The sequence below is a fragment of the Serpula lacrymans genome (genome assembly GCF_000218685.1).
Source record: "Serpula lacrymans var. lacrymans S7.9 unplaced genomic scaffold SERLAscaffold_11, whole genome shotgun sequence".
NCBI classification, from domain to species: Eukaryota; Fungi; Basidiomycota; class Agaricomycetes; order Boletales; family Serpulaceae; genus Serpula; species Serpula lacrymans.
The window spans coordinates 959,868-976,582 of NW_006763300.1; the positions used below are offsets into that span (position 1 = coordinate 959,868).

Below are 16,715 nucleotides of genomic sequence, written 5' to 3' on the forward strand. Positions count from 1 at the left end.
GCCAAGAGAAACATGTTGGCGGTTAGTCTTGATATCATCCCCGACTGCAACATCACTGATTACGCTTTTCGCGGCTAACTGGGCCAGCTGTTTGGCAGCTGTGTTCCTCACTGAGGATGAAGAACCTGTATCAAGTAGAAGGAGGAGCCGGTCCAACCTACACAAAGCAAGTTTATTGTCCCAGATCTCAGAACTAAGTACACGGACATTAACCGCAACAGGCGCGTACCTAGAAGTCATGTCCAAAAAAAGAAAGAGGTCTACGCCGGTCGGCACGAGCCGCGAAAAGGTTTACTTTGGGAGGAAATGATCGTCTGGGGAATTTTCTCACGGTGGTTCCTCTCGGGTTGTCCTTTTTATCTTCTGCCTCGCGTGAGGGAGCATCACGCCGTGACATGCTTCGATTGGCCTATTTTGGAAATTGCTTACTTTCTCACGTGGAGGCGCAGTAAAGTCCCTTTTTTTTTCGTCTAAAACCATCTCCGCTCTATCTTTTCGTCATGAAAGCTGTAAACCATCACTTCTGTTGATCTTTTGACTGACACCCGTCATGCCAGAGCCTATGTCTTGGCCTGCAGATATCATCAGGCATCTATTAGAACCTTTAGACAGCGACCAGACTGTTGTAGGTAAGTTGCAGCTTGTATTTTCACCCCCGACGATCGAAAAAGAAAATAACACATGGAAGATTTGCCGCCCTGTGACCCAACAACTCTACACAGTTTTTACAAGCTTGGGCAGTCTTTTTGCGATGGTTTCAGCACTTGTTCAGCAAATGACGTGGATACATTTCTTGATCTGGCATATACGAAAATGTCGTCCATGTCGCAAGCTGATTCCTACTGTTGGAGAAGACTTTATACCGATGCTTGCATCCTTCGGTCTTTGGCCAACCTCTTGGACACGACTTCAGTAAACGAATCCGTCGCATCCGAAAGTATTGCGAAACTGGACCGTGCTATCATTATCGCCGGGGCACCGGGTATAGGCAGACTGGAGCTTATTCACAATATCATCCAGCAGATCCAATCGCAGTATCTGGCATCACACAACCCTTTCCAACTAAACCCCTCCAATAAGCGTTTTTCCTCTATCTCGTCTATCGACAAGTTTATCTCTGGCACCTTCAAAGGGAATGTTCCTTATATCAACCCTCCTTCCCTTACACTCTTCCAGCGCTTGTGGTGTAACAGACCTTTCATCTTACGAGGTCACATTCTCCACTGGCCTGCTCTGAGCGAACACCCCTGGTCGTCTATAGATTATTTGCGTACTATCGCAGGCCCAGGGCGTGTTGTACCTGTGGAAATAGGCCAAGACTATAGACTCGATGACTGGAAGCCAGATATAATCAGCTGGGATTCATTCCTTTCGTCGTTATATTCATCTAGTCGCCCTGGTTGTCAAGAAAGTCACGATGTCCTTTATCTCGCACAGCACAATCTCATGATGCAATTTCCAGCACTCCGTGATGATATTGTTCTTCCAGATTACATATTTGCATCTCTTCCTCCACCATCCACGTACCTGGAATACCAACCCCCGAAAAACGATGACCAACTTGTGCTCAATGCCTGGTTAGGTCCACAAGACACCGTCTCACCAGCACACACGGTATGTGTCACGCATTATTCCGTGGGATGACATCTGAAATAGTTGCCCCCAGGACCCGTACTTCAATTGCTATGGTAATGTCAGCATTTGCGCATCTGATTCGTACTTGACTGTTCTCTCTAGCCCAAGTTGTAGGTCGTAAGACTGTATGGTTGGCCCCTCCTGACATGACACCGTTCATGTATCCTTTCACTGTAACGTCGTCGGACATCGCCGATAGGTCTCATAATCCTGCTGCTAACATTGTGAATCCGTCTCTGAGTAACACTTCCCGAGTCGATGTTTTTCCTTGCTCGGCGGAGGCAGAAAGCGCATCGCGTGGCGAATTTCCAGCATTCTGGGAAACTACACCCAAGTATGCCCTTTGTGCCACTTTAGAGCCTGGTGACATGTTGTTCTTTCCTCCTGGTTGGTGGCATGCGATGCGCAGTGAAGATGTCAGCTTTTCTGTCTCAATGTGGTTCTGAGGACTAATTTCCTGCATGTTGTGTCACTGTAAAGATACGGATCTATACTTGCGCTACTGGTACTAATACTATCTCACTCTTGTGCCATTGGTAATCATTTGTATGTGACAGAAATGATTAGTGTATCAGACTTGCTGTCACCAGCCGGCCGTATCGGGTATAACCGAATTGAGATCAACTGTATTGTTGGACACCAAATTCAGTTGAAGAACCAGGTGCTGATACCTGCTGGGAAACGTATACCTGGTGCTCGTGACAGCCAGCGTTCAAACATTCCATCTTGTTGGCTTCCCGTTGGCATACATGATTTCACCAGATACAGAACGTGTAGTCGGGCGACAGCTCAGTAAGAATGGCCTCTTGTCACCATTGCCTTCTGCTTCTCTGAACGAAGGCCACATTGCGGAAGCTCTTTTACAATCTCCGGACGATGGCGCTACTTTGGATTTTACGCATAAAAACCTTACAGATGTTGGAGAGGATAGTGTCGAAGAGATTGCCACTATTGGAACAAACGGCTCTCTCCAAGATGATAGCTCAGTTCTCCGGTACGTCTGACTACCTTGTATTTCATATCTCAAACTTACGGAACCATGCAATGGGGTGGACGTACAACCTTATCAGCATTTCTCTAGGTTTTAATCGCTTAACGACTTTGACTACTGCCTTTGCACTCCTTTCTCGCCTGAGATACTTGAATCTGACAAGCAATAGCTTTTCGGTTTTTCCTGATGTAGTACGTGACGGAGTCAAACTATTATCTGACGTACACTCAAGTACGCGACATTTTAAAAGCTAACTGTGATGCCTTCTTTGGAAATTCTGGACATGAGCCGCAATAAGATCAAGAGACTGCCTGCTCAGCCTGGTTCTTTGGCGAACCTTCGGGTAAGTCGCAAAGACAGTAGACATAATCGCTAGTCGATAATTGACGCTATCTCGTATCGCAGGTTTTTTCCATTTCGAGAAACAAAATCACGAGGCTTCCTCCCTACCTGGCCGACTTTCGCAATCTGAACATCCTAAAAGTTGAACGTAATCCTATAGAATGGCCTCCAAGACATGTCGTGGAGCTCACGGAAAACATGGACGACCCTCAGATTAGGTCAACTTGGATAGCTGAACTGCAGACATGGCTACGTGAAAACAGCAACAGCAAGTCGGAAGCAAGGAGAGCTTTGGACGACCTCATAACAAACGAGCAGGCCCCGTTAGATACCTCCATGTAAGTTTTAGCCTTAACTTTAGGACTTGTGTTCATTTCTGCTCAAACTTAGGTGTGAAGATATCTCCCCATGGCCGCACTCGCGTAAAAAACATTCAGACGCAGATGCCACACCCCATGCACGAACTTTTTCCGTTGACTCGGAACTTTCTTTCCCTTCTTGGACCGAGTCCGATGATCTTCCTCTTCACAGTTCGACTTTTTCGCCACGGTCGGAAAGACCACCACCACTGCAACTATCTAAACTTCCCGTATACAGTGACTCATCGCCTACCCGCTCTCCTGATAGTTATCTGCCAACACCTGACGAATCTGTCTATTCTACTGATGAAGACAGCACTACTGTACCTGATACTCAACCGCATACAAGGAACGCCTCCTATGCTGGAGACAGCGTAAATCGCCTACTTGTCATGAACAAGAAAAGTCTGCCTGATCTCAGGAAGGCTAACTTCGAGATTGATCCTGAAGGCAGGCCGTTGGAATCACCCATGCCTGGAACTACGAATTACTTCGAGAATCGTCCTACTGTACAGCCAGAGTCATTTGCTGCCTCCCCACTCCCACATCGGCAAGATAGCTTATCTGATGCCCAGCCATTCATTTATGGAGCTAAACCGCTCACACCATCTCCCCCTTCTGCATATTCTGACTCGATTGATAGAACGATTCCCCCTGTACCTCCTATGGAGCTCGAGCGGAACTCATATTTCCGGCGACTCTCTGCATTGCCTGCTGCCACGATTTCTAGTAATCTACCTCCCTCTCTGCTCAGTCTTGTGGAAGCGGCTCGTTCCATTCTTTTCTCTACTTCGCAAGTTTACCAGTGTCTCTCCCATTACACTGTTTATACTCTGGATAACCAGCTTTCATCCGTCATCAAGAAGGTGATAGACCCTGCAAACGCATACATGACGCAGCTAGTCGATGCACTCGACCGCTTCGATACTATGAGCAAGAAGACAACACCAGGGCCCGGGTTATGCCGAGCAGTAATCGAATGTAGTAGAGACACAGCAGCTGTCTTTGGAAAAGCAATAGGTATAGTTGCTTTACAGCTGAAGGTCCTTGCTGCTAAGAACGACGTCCGGTTCATGCGGCAACTGCACTTGATTTTTTATGGTGCCATCGCCGAGATTTCATTCGCCTGGCAAGCTATGGCTCCCCATATCGAGTCTATCAAACCTCTTCTTTCCGATCACCGCAGACCTCCCCCCGTCAAAACTCACACAACGCCTTCAAATTCTAGTCTCGGTAGCCCTGAGCTACCGCCTGCCTCAGGTTCTCCATCATTTTCCTCTTTCAATGTGCATATACCCAACATGCCTCTTCCGCGTTCGCGCCCAACACAACCCATAGGACGGGCACGTACAACGCGGAGGCATGCCGGATCCTTCAGTTCAAAGGATGTCGAAATTGGGAAGACTCTTCCTTCATATGAGGATGTCCCAGGTACCCCTTCAGGCTTGCGTGCTGGTATACGACAACCAGTGTTGTCTGGTGGTGGTACTCCTGGGGCATCCTCTGGGGCTCCCTCTGAGTTTATAATCTTGACTCCAGGGGGTGGTGATCACTCCCGACAGGGGTCCTTAACATCAATAGCTACAACTTTAGCTTCTTCTTCTCCTCCGCCGCCTTTTAAATCATTGAATGTAGAAATACCTCCATCAAGGACCCTGGTTGACAAGGAGGCATTGTCTGCAATGGAGGTTGCAGTGGAGGCGGCGCCTGCTGTCTGGGAGATGATCTCAGGGATCCTGGATAACGACCTCGATATCCAGGAGGCAAACCAGGACGTGCGAGAAACGTTGCTTCTTGCTCGAGGTACAACAGAGCGGCTGAAGACTAATATACGTGCCATACACAAAGGCAGCTTATCGGCCAACAGAAAGGCGCTTCGTGAGGATGCGCATGTGTTTGTCAAGGTGACGATACTTTCTATGAGTATATTTGTCTCGCTCACTTAACTCTCTTTGTCAGACCGTTGTCAAGCTGTCGAGCGTGATAAAGTCGTATGGGAGCACCCATGCACTATATTCAGATTTGCGGACCAAGATGGTTGAACTAACAAATGCCACGGAAGAATTTGTCATTCTGCTGCACGTTTCGTCTTTTTCGCCTTCATCCACTCCCAGGCCTTATTCACCGATGTGGGGTGGCACAAATTACCCCACATCGCTTGAGGATAATCGGTTAGGTGCAAATTTGTCGCGTAGTCGAAGTACTCAACCGCCCAAGAGCTCGAAGCTGGCTTCTCCTTTGGTAAGAGAACTGCCTCGCAGCGCGTTGCCCAACCAGTCCTTCAATATTCCAACCCCTCCACGATACGGAGAAGATCGCGTTCGAGAACCTAATGACCAATAATGCCTCAATGGAATCATACCTATTTTCTCATAGAATCTTCGCACTTGCTTTTTAATTGCATTGTATGCATCCCTACATACCGTAACGTTAAGTCGCTTCCCATGATGTGCTTGCCCATTTAAATACAATAATTTTTTCTTGCACGACAAAATGGTGTATTCATAACCGACGGGAAGGATATGTTTCTAGGAATAGCCAAAGTACTGGCAATGTCCTACGCGGGTACCTGGCAAGTATTTTGTTCTACGCGAAGGATATGAAAGAGAGAGGGATGTCTTCCTCAACCAGCTTTGCTTCTATCAGCAATGGTCAGCATCTTATCGATTTCAGTCCTGATCTCCTTCAGATTCGCCTTCAGAGTCTTCGCGTCCTCGAACTTCCTGTGAGCCACGGCCTCTTCCACAAAAGATTCTAGTAAAGCCTCCTGTTCGAGCAAAGGCTGAAGAGAATGTGCCATCTCAGAATCGGGATCAATCGTGGGTCCATCACCTGGAGTCTGGGATTTCGATGAATTTTGCTTTTTCGGTTTAGGTATAGACTGCGACATATGGTCAATCAAGCATTAAAGCAGATAAACTCAAACACAAACCTGTAAAGGAAACATATTTTTCTGCAAAAACAAATTGGCTCGCGTGAGAATAGCCATCTGTACTCGATCCTGCGAACTATTGGGAGGGCATGGTATCTTTCGAATACGCTTGGAGAGTGCATCGTATTGCGAAAAGGCTTCCAAAAGGCGCTTCCTGGTTGCAGTGGCTTCCTTAGTAGGTTGGTCGTCTGTGCTAAAATTGTATAACCGTGATAAGTCGAAGATAACGAAGACAAAATGATTGGAACATACTTTAGGCTTAGGATGAGTTCCCGGAATTGTGGCAGGGAGTCTTCTATCTCTGTTTCCAAGCTGATGAATGCCTATACAGCGGATCAGACGACAAATCCTTCTCAATATATATATCGAAGGTACCAACATCGTAAAGCCTATGAAACACGGGGACTTGCGAAGCTTCTTGGAAATGTTGCTGTCGCCTACAGGAGTATATCAGTTGGTGCAGATAAAACTTTGGAATGGTAACGAACGAGAGAATGGGCCGACATTCTCTACAAATCCTGACGCCCTTCAGGAATTTCTCTTCTTCTGCCAAGACATCCGCTGCCTTTTCCTTCGCACTACTTCGGGTATCAACACTTCTTCGTCTCCTCACACCATAATCAACGCCTTCTTCCACTTGCTCTATTCGCCTCGACTTGGGATCAACGACGAAGAGGATAGAACACGGTTCCAGCCTTTGTGGCCGTTTAATGGGCAAAGAGCATATTATATTGCCACAGAGGCGACAGTGATGTTTTCTGTTAGTCAGAGGATGAAATGATGCACTGAAAAACAGCTTAGTTCTATGAAGCGTGGCCGCCGTAAAAGTAGTAGACTCACGTGCATAATGGGCACTTCGATACGTCCGAATCTTCTTGCCATGGTGTAATCCTTTGCTCGGCAGCTATGAAAAGGAATTCGTCGGGTGCACAAGAATTAATCAGGACCACACATACCTCTTATCTCTCCCTTGGTTCCTTGTAACGCTTGCGACTGAAGAACACCTTTCCATAGATCCCCCGCATCCAGATTTTTGATGTCTGACAGGTCTAAATTGAATAAGGATGACGACCTCCGATTTTCTGTAGGCCGCTTGTGAGATGCTGAATCCACTCCATCTAGTGGAAAGTGTAAATGGATCAACTTCTCCATCCGGCGTTCGAGTTTCGTTCGTTCAACCCTTCCTACGTCCATATTCGCCTTTCTAGCTTCTGTAAACTCGCCAGTACGAGGCCTGTATACGCCCTTGGGCTGAAATCCAGGCCGATACGGTGCTGGTGAACGAGAGGGGGCCTGGGATGGTGAAGGAGGGATGGACGGAGCTGGCGAACTGGAAGTGGTAGTGGTCTCGGAAGCAGAAACGGTGACCTTGGGAAGTGGTTTCTCTGGAGGGACGGGAGGCCTCTGGAATGGTGTACCAGGCTGGTTGCGGGGGGTGTACGATAACGAGGGAGGGTGTGGTATATTGATCGGCTGAGGCTGCTCGGGAATGGGTAACGACAATGTCGAGTGAGGTCTCTCCTCAGCCAGTGTTGTGACTACCGAACCAAGGGATGTGACACGGTGATGCATCGCCGGCGAGTAAGGCGGTTCAGATTGAAGAGAAGTTGTGGAAGAGGATGCAGCGTGAGTATTGGAACCTAGAGGGCGTAGAGGTGATGGTGATGAAGGGAGAGATGACCTTGCAGTGAGACTTGCACGGGGTACACGACGGAATGTTGACTGTTTCTTTGGGGCATTATTTGGTTTCGTCATGGTAATCGATGACGGAGCAGATGGTTCGACGGTTGGCTCAACTTCTCTACTTTTCCCATTCACTTTCGGCAAAGGGAGAGAGCGCGTGCTGATATCTGGCGACAAAGTGGGTGCTGGAACAGGTGCATCGAGTGTTGTTTGAGAAATTGTCGGAGAGATCGACTCTGGAGAAGATGAACTACTAGCAGTAAGTGGTGTGCGAGTGCCTTTCGTAGGCACCGGGTCTGACGAAGCGGTCTTGTCTGCTAGAGGTATGATTGACATGACCTGTGCGAAATCAGCTGCAAATTTCTCGATTTCCTGAGACTCGTGTCGTCGGGCGTAAGCTGGGGTTGGCGAATAAGCGATAGAGGCGTTGCTGGCCACACTGGATGGGCGTGACAATGGTGGAGGCGAAACATTAGGAATGAGATGCACATTGGAGATATTGCGCGAGTGTCTCTTTGACTGTATAAACAATATTCAGAACCAGGACACTCTGAAAAACAATATCTTACCCTGTACGCTTGATACGGTACAAATGGCGGGGAATCCATCGCCAGCGGTATGACTCTAAACTGAGTTGAGACTGATTTGAGAACTGAAACTCGGACGATTCAGCAAAAGTTCAGACAACAAGTTGAACGTCGAGAAAAACGTGGGTGATGAAAGGGCTAATGCACCTTAAGAATGCCCCCTGCGATGTGTCTGGCCAATGTGCTGTGCGTGTGTGTTGTTTTTCGCAATCCCGCAAGCTACCAACAAGATGCAAATTGTTCTGTTGCCAGTGATATATGAGTTCAACACAGGTTCGTGATTTACGGAATTGGCGCTTGACGAGGAAAGCAGAGAGTACAACTAGCACTGCTACTAGTGCCGGTACTGTGACGATTACGCCTGGCTTAAGAGTGAGCGCTGCGCCACGGTCTCTCGGTCCGCCGTTTTACTTCAAGTTGCATACCCGGCATAGTCACTTAGCACAATACTACCAGGTTATATACAGTCAACACAGAAAGCTATAAGAAATTGCTTTGTTACACCATCCAGTCCGCGCAACATGTCTGCTACATCAGGTATCCAAGTATCACCTGAACTCGTCGAATCGTTCTCTGCAGCCGTAGAGTCAAAACAAGTCCGTTTCATCAAAGTTGCTATCCGCATGCACGACGGTTTGCATTCCTCCACATGCCTCATCATCTTTGTCCTCACTATTCATGTAGAATCGCTCGCGCCTGTCGCCGTGATAGACGTTTCAGGATCGCTCGAAGAAGACTTGCTTCAGTTGCAGGATCTCTTGGATGACAAGGAGCCAGCGTATGTCTTGACCCGTCTTGATGATCCGCCCTCAGAATGGCTCGCGATAAACTACGTGCCCGACTCTGCTACAGTCAGAGACAAGGCAGGTGCACCTGTGTCCGCCTCAGCTCTCTAGCTCATACCATCAAGAGTAGATGCTCTATGCCTCGACTCGCAACTCTCTAACAAAGTCACTTGGGTCCGCTGTCTTTACAGACTCTTTATTCGCCACTGATAAGACCGACGTCTTGCCTGAAGCCTACGCTGCTCATAAGAGACATCTTGCTGCCCCAAAGCCTCTCAGCGCTAGAGAACAAGAGTTAGCTGACGTCAAAGCCGCCGAACGGGAGGGAAGCTCCAGTGCCTACAATGGCAGCAGGAGTAGGGTGACTCATATCCCCACTGGCCCTGGCTGGGATTGGCCAGAAGATGTTCGAGGTGCTGTTGAAGAACTAGCTACTCACCCTGGCAATCGACTTGTTGTCCTTGTAAGAAATACACTTTCCCCAGCATCGATTGACAATACTGAACCTACGAGCAGCACATCGATCCATCGTCAGGATCTCTTGTCCTTGGGTCAGCTGTAGATGTTACCATCGACGCGTTGGGCTCATCTCTTCCTAAATCCGAGCCTGGTAAGATTCTTTTGATCCACATCATTGCGAGTGTCGGTGCTGACTGAAATGTTGGCGGTATAGCATATGCATTCTTTGCATGGCCGAATACCTATTCAACGAGTGGTCGAGACATCAGTAAGCGTTTTACACTTGGGTGCATGGGCATCATCTAATCAAGGTCAATAGTCTACATATACTCGTGCCCATCATCCTCCCCCGTCAAATATCGAATGACTTACGCATCGGGTGCCTTGTCTGTGTTCCAGTCCACTAACAACATACTTGCGACGGCAGAATCAACATGCGCTCTGGCTTCGCGGAAGATACAGACGTCAGACCCAGCAGAGCTCGGCGAAGCTTTTATCATGGCTGAACTGGGATACATTTCTCGTGAGGATGAAGATACCAACACGCAACCGCAGCCGGAGGTGGTAAAGTCATTCGCTAAACCCAAAGGACCTGGCAGAAGGCGATAAGAATGTTGAAAATACAATCGCAGGGTTGCTGTAATTTTACGTGATACCAAAAGGACATTGGGCTTGTTGGATACTATTCGCACAGAATCAGAATGAACAATATTCTCAGCTGAATCGTGAGTTGTACAATAAATATGTACTTACGGATGCCCGACGGATGAGATCCGCCTATATGCCTGTTCTCAACCACCTTGACCAAGCGAACGTGTAAATGTTATGCCCGACTGGGTTACACGGTTTACTTACAGTACCGTGGCCCGTATCTCGTGATCACTTGTCTTATACGCATACATAAACGAAGGTAGGCCCGTACTGTCTTTCCTCCTCTCCTTGGGCTGTCAATTATATCATGTGGGCGGCGCGTATCTCTAGGACGGCCAGGGCGGCCTCACCGACTATAGTACTTGGAAATTACAGTCGACTACTCTCCCCTGGCATACGGTGGTATAGTACACCAGTAGATCTCCCGGTCCCAAAGAAGAGAAAAGTCTGGGACTCTGTTGATGAAGTCGTCAAGGACGTAAAGTCAGGGGATGTGCTCTTATGTGGTGGTTAGTGTGTTGATGTTCCACCCCCATGATAAACATTCTAAAGGATCGTATGTATAGGCTTTGGATTGGCAGGAGTTCCAGGTGTGTATGATACTGTCGTCGCGAAGAAACACCACCGAATGGCTTTCAGATACGCTTCTCGGGGCCCTGGTTAAGAGGAAAGAGGTTCAACAGCTAACTGCTGTCTCAAACAATGCAGGAGCAGGAGATTCTGGCCTGGGTGCATTTCCTAATTGCTCGGTGGTTCATTGCGATTTACTTATACACGGTCTCTCCAGGGAAACTGCTGAACAGCAAGCAAGTGGACAAAATCATCGCATCTTACCCTGGCGGGTACGTACCTGCGCTCTTCCGTCGTTTATAACGTTGACCTATCTCACTTTAGCAACAAAGCATTCGAAGCTCTATACCTGAAGGGTGAAATATCACTAGAACTCGTTCCACAGGGTACGCTCGTCGAGCGTTTGCGTGCTCATGCAGCAGGTATCCCTGCATTTTTTACCCCCACCGGAGCATCGACTGCCGTGGAGGAAGGATTGATTCCCGTGCGCTATAATGAAGGTGGCTTCGCAAATGGGGTCAAGTATCCCGGTATAAAGAAGGAGTCGCGTGAGTTTGGCGGTCGTCGATATGTTATGGAGCCAGCTATTGCTGGAGATGTTGCATTCATTCGGGCATGGAGAGTGGACGAAGTGGGAAACTGTGTATTCCGGTAATTGCATCAACTCCTTTGACAGAAATCTGTTAACATTGTCCAGCTATGCACAGAACAACTACAATACGGTCATGGGAAAGAATGCGAAGCTCACTATTGTGGAGGTACGTCAAAAATTCTACTATTATTATTCACTGTGAACCTTCAACTTATGTCCACCCCCGGCAGGCTGATAACATTGTACCAGTAGGATCAATCTCACCCAACGCTGTACATCTCCCGGGTATCTACGTTGATCGCATCGTGAAAGCGACAGCTCCAAAAAACATCGAATTCGTCACTCTGGCCAAATCATCCTCAGATACTAGTTCTGCATCTTTAACACCCGAACAAAGCCGAGCAAAGGAGCAGAGACATCGGATTGCAAAGCGCGCTGCCAAGGAAATCAAAGACGGCTTCTATGTGAATCTGGGGATTGGGATGCCCACTCTTGTGACAGAGTATTTGGAACCTGGTGTGAGTGTCTGGCTGCAAAGTGAAAATGGAATATTGGGCATGGGACCATACCCAACTGAGGTGCAACTTGATCCGTTAGTGTTCACCCCCTTGAGTTTTACTTTGTGCCCATATGACTGCATACAGGGATATCATCAACGCCGGAAAGGAGACCGTAACTTTACTGCCTGGCGCTTCCATCTTCGGTAAGTGGATGTCCTGCAAGAGTAAAAGGTCAAGACCAAACATATGATGTATCACAGATTCTAGTGAATCGTTTGCCATGATTCGTGGTGGCCATATGGACATCTCTATTTTGGGGGTATGATAGGTCAGGCTTTGATGACTGAAGTGACATCTAATGCCTTTTTCTCGTTCAGGCTATGGAAGTATCCCAGGCCGGTGATATCGCAAACTTTATGATCCCAGGGAAACTTGTGAAAGGTTCGATAGGGTAGTATCACTGACATTCTTTGGTGCTTACGATGTTTGTGCAGGTATCGGTGGCGCCATGGACCTCGTGTCCAACCCAGACAAGACCAAAGTTATCGTGGTGATGGAGCATTGTGCCAAGGATGGAAGCCCAAAGATTCTCAAGCAATGCAGTTTGCCACTCACCGGAGCACGCACCGTCAGCCTTATTGTGACTGAACTTGCGGTGTTCAAAGTTGATCGCACCGCTGGAGAGCTTGAGCTCGTTGAACTAATGGGAGGCGCAACACTTGAGGAGGTGAAGGCCAAGACGGGGTGTGAGTTTAACGTCCGTAGGGACTTGAGTAAGTTGTAATCTTACGGTGGATGATTGGTTACGGTTCAACTTTCGAGCCCGGCCAATGTCCGGCATAATATTTTTCAAAATCCGATGTACCTTCAGCTATTATATTTGTATTTAGCAAAATTCGAGCAAGGCCTTTGATGGGCGATCAACGAAGATACATTTTAATTAATTTCTTTGATCCAGCGAGTGTGATTTGGGCAAAAGCCAGTGTGATGAGAGATCGAGCGAGCGTGCAATTCAATATGTCAACATAGGATTTCAAGCGTCCAAATACATCAAGAAATTACAAGTATTACACATATACTGACAACCCCTCTCCTCAAGGTAAGATCTCCACCTCACCCGCTTCGATTGTGTTCTGCATGGCTGTGATACCGGCGGAAATAGAAGGACAGCGAGTAAAAACGGCGCGGCTGACAGCGATAACGAGAGGAGAGGTAGACTGCCTGAGAAAATAGAGATGAGACAGTTTCGAAGTCGACGAGTCAAAGGTCACTTACCACGCAGCAAAGATACCAATTCTACGTCCTCTGGTGACCAAATAGAAGGGACCAGCTGTCCCAGCATCAGGAACCTCATAAACCTGGCCGAGGTATGTGCGAGTGATAGCCTGTGAGGCATTTGGCACATTACCTCCAGGTGGAGCGGCAGGGGTAGCGAGCGAGCCAAGTGCTGTGGTGAAAAGAGGAGAGCTGGTGGTGATCGGAGAAACTGTCGCATAAGCACTGGCACCCAAAGCAGGAGTAAGCGGAGAAGAGGCGGCACCCAAAGCAGGAGTGCGTGAAGAAGCAGCAGCTGAAGGACCAGATACCACAGTAGAGCTGGCGGCAAGCGACCCTTGAACTATTGAGGAAGATGGGGAAGAGCTGGTGTATATGGGACTTGATGGAGTTGAAGGGCGGGCACTGCCAAGAACAGCGGACATCATGAGCATAGCGTTGCTCCTACTCAAGGTTACGGATGAGAGGAGAGAAAGGAGGATGTCTGGAGGTACACGTAAGTTAGTGCAATAATCAGAAACATGAGAAGGCCTTACTCATAGTTTCTTCCTCGTCGCTGAGGCAATCTTCACTCACGGAGCGTTCAGGCTGCTTGGAAGAGTTTGAACGACCAGGGGGAGGAGATTGAGTCATTGCAATTTGGAAGGAGGAGGTAAGTATGTCTGGATGATAATTGTGAACTCACCCGTACCTTTTATAGCTGTTTGCTTGAGGCAGCATAGACTTACAGCCCATAGTTGACAATTATTGAGATCTACAAACACGGCAGTCTGACAGAGTTGCAGAATTTTCATGCGTGAGAACAATAGCTAAGGTCCAACAAATCAACATCACGTGTGTACTTCACGATCTCGGAATAATCAGCTGTTCAGACAGCACTGTAAATCTTTTCATGCAATTCTGGCGACACATTCTTGAAGAGCTTCGCGTCAACCACATGCTCACGCCAATACAGTAATGCACAGTCAGTTCCAGCTCTTTCTTGTGGTCATATGTCTCATATTAGCCCGCACTAACCAAATGATTCAACGCAAAGCCAAAACAATGGTCTCCGCCGACGCACAATGGAATCCCATTGTACTCACATGCTTGGAGGATCAAGGAGATCTCAAAGAGACTGGAAGGTACAATTCCCATATTAAATTACAAATAAACTCGGTGTGAGTTGCTCCTTACAGCATCTGCACAGTTGTGCATTCCAGAACTCAAGTTCTCGGGCCCAAAGCATGATTCCATAGAAACATTCATTGTTGTATTTAGCTATTCTATGTACAATACAATGATTTGATATCCAAAGTGCATTTCAAGAAAACAAGAAAGACCAGAACACATACTAAAAGGCCTAAGCTAATCCGAGTCGTCTGTCCACTCATACTCAAAATCTGTATCAGCTTCGTCAGATGAGTAGCCCCCGGTGTTCTGTGGTGCATCTCCTACAACGCGCCTCCGTTGCCGGTGGGGTGGAAGCTCCATGACTGGCATGAATTCGGACTCATCCTCCTCATTAGAGTTCACTGAAAGGGCCATCACAGTACGCAACTCCATGTTGTTTGGCTGATCTCGGAACTGCTGGAGTAAGTGTAAATAGATGTCCCATATGTTTTCTCGGCCAACTTGAGGGTAGTTGGCAGCATCCCAGAATGTGCGTGCCTGTAACGAAAAGGCCGGCGGGACCAGATGAAAAACAGGGTGATCGGGTGGTGCATACTTGTCTCGCACTTCTGTTAGATACGGCGGATGCACCTTAACCTGTAGATGTATGTATTATAAGTATATGACAAAGTGGAAATGATACTATGAACTTACAGCAAAATTGCGTGACTCAAAAAGCTCCGGGTTCTTGAAGATATCTACAGGGCGTCCATGAGGTAGTAACTTGTGTGAGTTTCGTCGGGGCTTTGAACCGTTGAACCTCTCAATGAAGCAGTTGAGTTCTTGCTGTATCCAGGGGATAAATACATAGTGGAAGACTAGTCTACAGGTTTGTGTCAGTTGTGGCCGCTTTGCTTAGGTAAATGGATATACGCAACCGTTGAAGAGCATCGTCAGCATCATAAAGGCCCTCGTTGACCCCCCAGTCAAGGAGAGCCTCAAATCCCGGCGCCCAACGTCTTCGAAATTGGCCCCAAAAGATCTCAGGCTTAATGTTCCGGTGAGATCCTTTGAACGTATGTTGCAGGGTCTTGTCTAAAGCCGGGTCTTGCATATGACGAAGTAATGTATGGCCGTTTGCGATACCATTGTTTTCAGTGCCGGGGTCACTTTGTGTGATTAGAGGCATCCCTAGTATAAGTCAGCAATTGGCAGCCAAGCAGTTGAAACACCGGAGAAAGAGACTCACCACCCAATCTCTCCACGACATCACAATACCATCCACATATCAGACGCGGATTATGGTTAGTCCACCAGACTTTGAGCCAGAGTACATAGCCGGAGAAGGGCTCGAGTCCAACGTGAAAAAAAAGCTGAAAGCGTCTCCACTTATCATGCTGGTCAAAACACCACAGTTCATTGACACCTGCTGTCCAGAAATAACTACGCTTCAGCCGGCGTTTTCGACGTCCTTTTACTTCGTCTGGATGGTGTAGATTCATGTAGTCTAGTATTACCTGCCTAGTATACTAACGTCCTTGTGACTGCCACTGTGTGAAAAGTGAAACAACTTACCGAGGCACCATCACCCTTTCCTCTTGTCGCAAAGTCACTCTCATATCGTGTGACCCCTGGTGAGGGAACCGCTCACGAACACGTTCAATGGTAGGCCCCACACTATCAACTGAGTGTGCCTGGCCCCGAGCACTCTTCAAGCCCCAAACCATCCGTTTTTTCTTCAGTAAAGCGAGACTATAGTTAATCAAATGTGTCAGTGTATTGTAGTATTACAGCTAGAAGGCTTACGAAAATGAGTAGCGGTCCGTGTCATAGTAGTCCTTGAGTTTAGTGACAATTTCTGGATTTGTGTATCCATCTGCGACGAATTGTTCCACCAATGGTCGGATTAAAATGTCTGGAGCTGTGAGAAAAGGACAGAAAGTGAGCATTACACCCTTGGAGTGTCGTTTATGCAAGCCTACCAGGGGATACCTTATACCCATTGGTACCTTGAGGGTTAGGCATGGCCTGCAGGGCGTTGACAGTCCTGGATAGCGTTAGCACTTGGCTGATGCACGTGGGGCACTGCAATTTGAACACTCACCTATAGGATGCACAGTCCAATAGTACACTTCCTATTTGATCCACAGCCTGTTCAGTGTAAGCAGTGGAGTCAGTTCTTCAAGTGATCCTATGGGCAGAAAGGATATGGAAGATCCGCTCAATAGACACTTGGATACGCACTTCAGACAAAACCGTAAG

The 16,715-nt window shown here is 47.7% G+C and overlaps 8 protein-coding genes across 8 annotated transcripts; 4 read left to right on the top strand and 4 right to left on the bottom strand.

Annotated features, from left to right (window-relative positions):
- Positions 1-769: 769 nt before the first annotated feature.
- On the top strand, positions 770-2,191 carry SERLADRAFT_474561 (uncharacterized protein; the record flags this gene model as incomplete). The annotated part of the gene is made up of 3 exons (XM_007321461.1): positions 770-1,614; positions 1,667-1,688; positions 1,738-2,191. 3 exons carry the CDS (start codon positions 814-816, stop codon positions 2,079-2,081), a joined length of 1,167 nt encoding a protein of 388 aa, XP_007321523.1.
- Positions 2,192-2,679: 488 nt separating this feature from the next.
- SERLADRAFT_451757 (uncharacterized protein) lies at positions 2,680-5,820 on the top strand (the record flags this gene model as incomplete). The annotated part of the gene is made up of 5 exons (XM_007321462.1): positions 2,680-2,817; positions 2,877-2,969; positions 3,032-3,306; positions 3,359-5,231; positions 5,287-5,820. The coding sequence occupies 5 exons, from the start codon at positions 2,680-2,682 to the stop codon at positions 5,668-5,670; spliced, it is 2,763 nt and encodes a 920-aa protein (XP_007321524.1).
- SERLADRAFT_474565 (uncharacterized protein) lies at positions 5,808-7,496 on the bottom strand (the record flags this gene model as incomplete). Its single annotated transcript, XM_007321463.1, has 7 exons — positions 5,808-6,208; positions 6,260-6,452; positions 6,512-6,582; positions 6,639-6,696; positions 6,748-7,044; positions 7,100-7,163; positions 7,216-7,496. The coding sequence occupies 7 exons, from the start codon at positions 7,451-7,453 to the stop codon at positions 5,951-5,953; spliced, it is 1,179 nt and encodes a 392-aa protein (XP_007321525.1).
- Positions 7,497-7,750: 254 nt separating this feature from the next.
- On the bottom strand, positions 7,751-8,108 carry SERLADRAFT_474567 (uncharacterized protein; the record flags this gene model as incomplete). Its single annotated transcript, XM_007321464.1, has 1 exon — positions 7,751-8,108. A coding segment is annotated over one exon (264 nt), but the record flags the coding sequence as incomplete, so codon positions are not given.
- Positions 8,109-8,956: 848 nt separating this feature from the next.
- Positions 8,957-10,530, top strand: SERLADRAFT_474568 (uncharacterized protein; the record flags this gene model as incomplete). Its single annotated transcript, XM_007321465.1, has 6 exons — positions 8,957-9,162; positions 9,214-9,392; positions 9,445-9,777; positions 9,831-9,924; positions 9,988-10,041; positions 10,093-10,530. The coding sequence occupies 6 exons, from the start codon at positions 9,051-9,053 to the stop codon at positions 10,380-10,382; spliced, it is 1,062 nt and encodes a 353-aa protein (XP_007321527.1).
- Positions 10,531-10,650: 120 nt separating this feature from the next.
- Positions 10,651-13,044, top strand: SERLADRAFT_474570 (uncharacterized protein; the record flags this gene model as incomplete). The annotated part of the gene is made up of 11 exons (XM_007321466.1): positions 10,651-10,933; positions 10,991-11,014; positions 11,064-11,153; positions 11,212-11,266; positions 11,319-11,645; positions 11,692-11,752; positions 11,817-12,178; positions 12,231-12,289; positions 12,347-12,405; positions 12,464-12,527; positions 12,581-13,044. 11 exons carry the CDS (start codon positions 10,732-10,734, stop codon positions 12,868-12,870), a joined length of 1,593 nt encoding a protein of 530 aa, XP_007321528.1.
- Positions 13,045-13,180: 136 nt separating this feature from the next.
- On the bottom strand, positions 13,181-14,089 carry SERLADRAFT_417205 (uncharacterized protein; the record flags this gene model as incomplete). The annotated part of the gene is made up of 4 exons (XM_007321467.1): positions 13,181-13,307; positions 13,362-13,845; positions 13,898-13,952; positions 14,053-14,089. 3 exons carry the CDS (start codon positions 13,899-13,901, stop codon positions 13,181-13,183), a joined length of 615 nt encoding a protein of 204 aa, XP_007321529.1.
- Positions 14,090-14,708: 619 nt separating this feature from the next.
- Positions 14,709-16,478, bottom strand: SERLADRAFT_410282 (uncharacterized protein; the record flags this gene model as incomplete). The annotated part of the gene is made up of 7 exons (XM_007321468.1): positions 14,709-15,110; positions 15,168-15,336; positions 15,392-15,644; positions 15,703-15,974; positions 16,029-16,205; positions 16,260-16,374; positions 16,436-16,478. The coding sequence occupies 7 exons, from the start codon at positions 16,476-16,478 to the stop codon at positions 14,709-14,711; spliced, it is 1,431 nt and encodes a 476-aa protein (XP_007321530.1).
- Between the last annotated feature and the right edge of the window lie 237 nt (positions 16,479-16,715).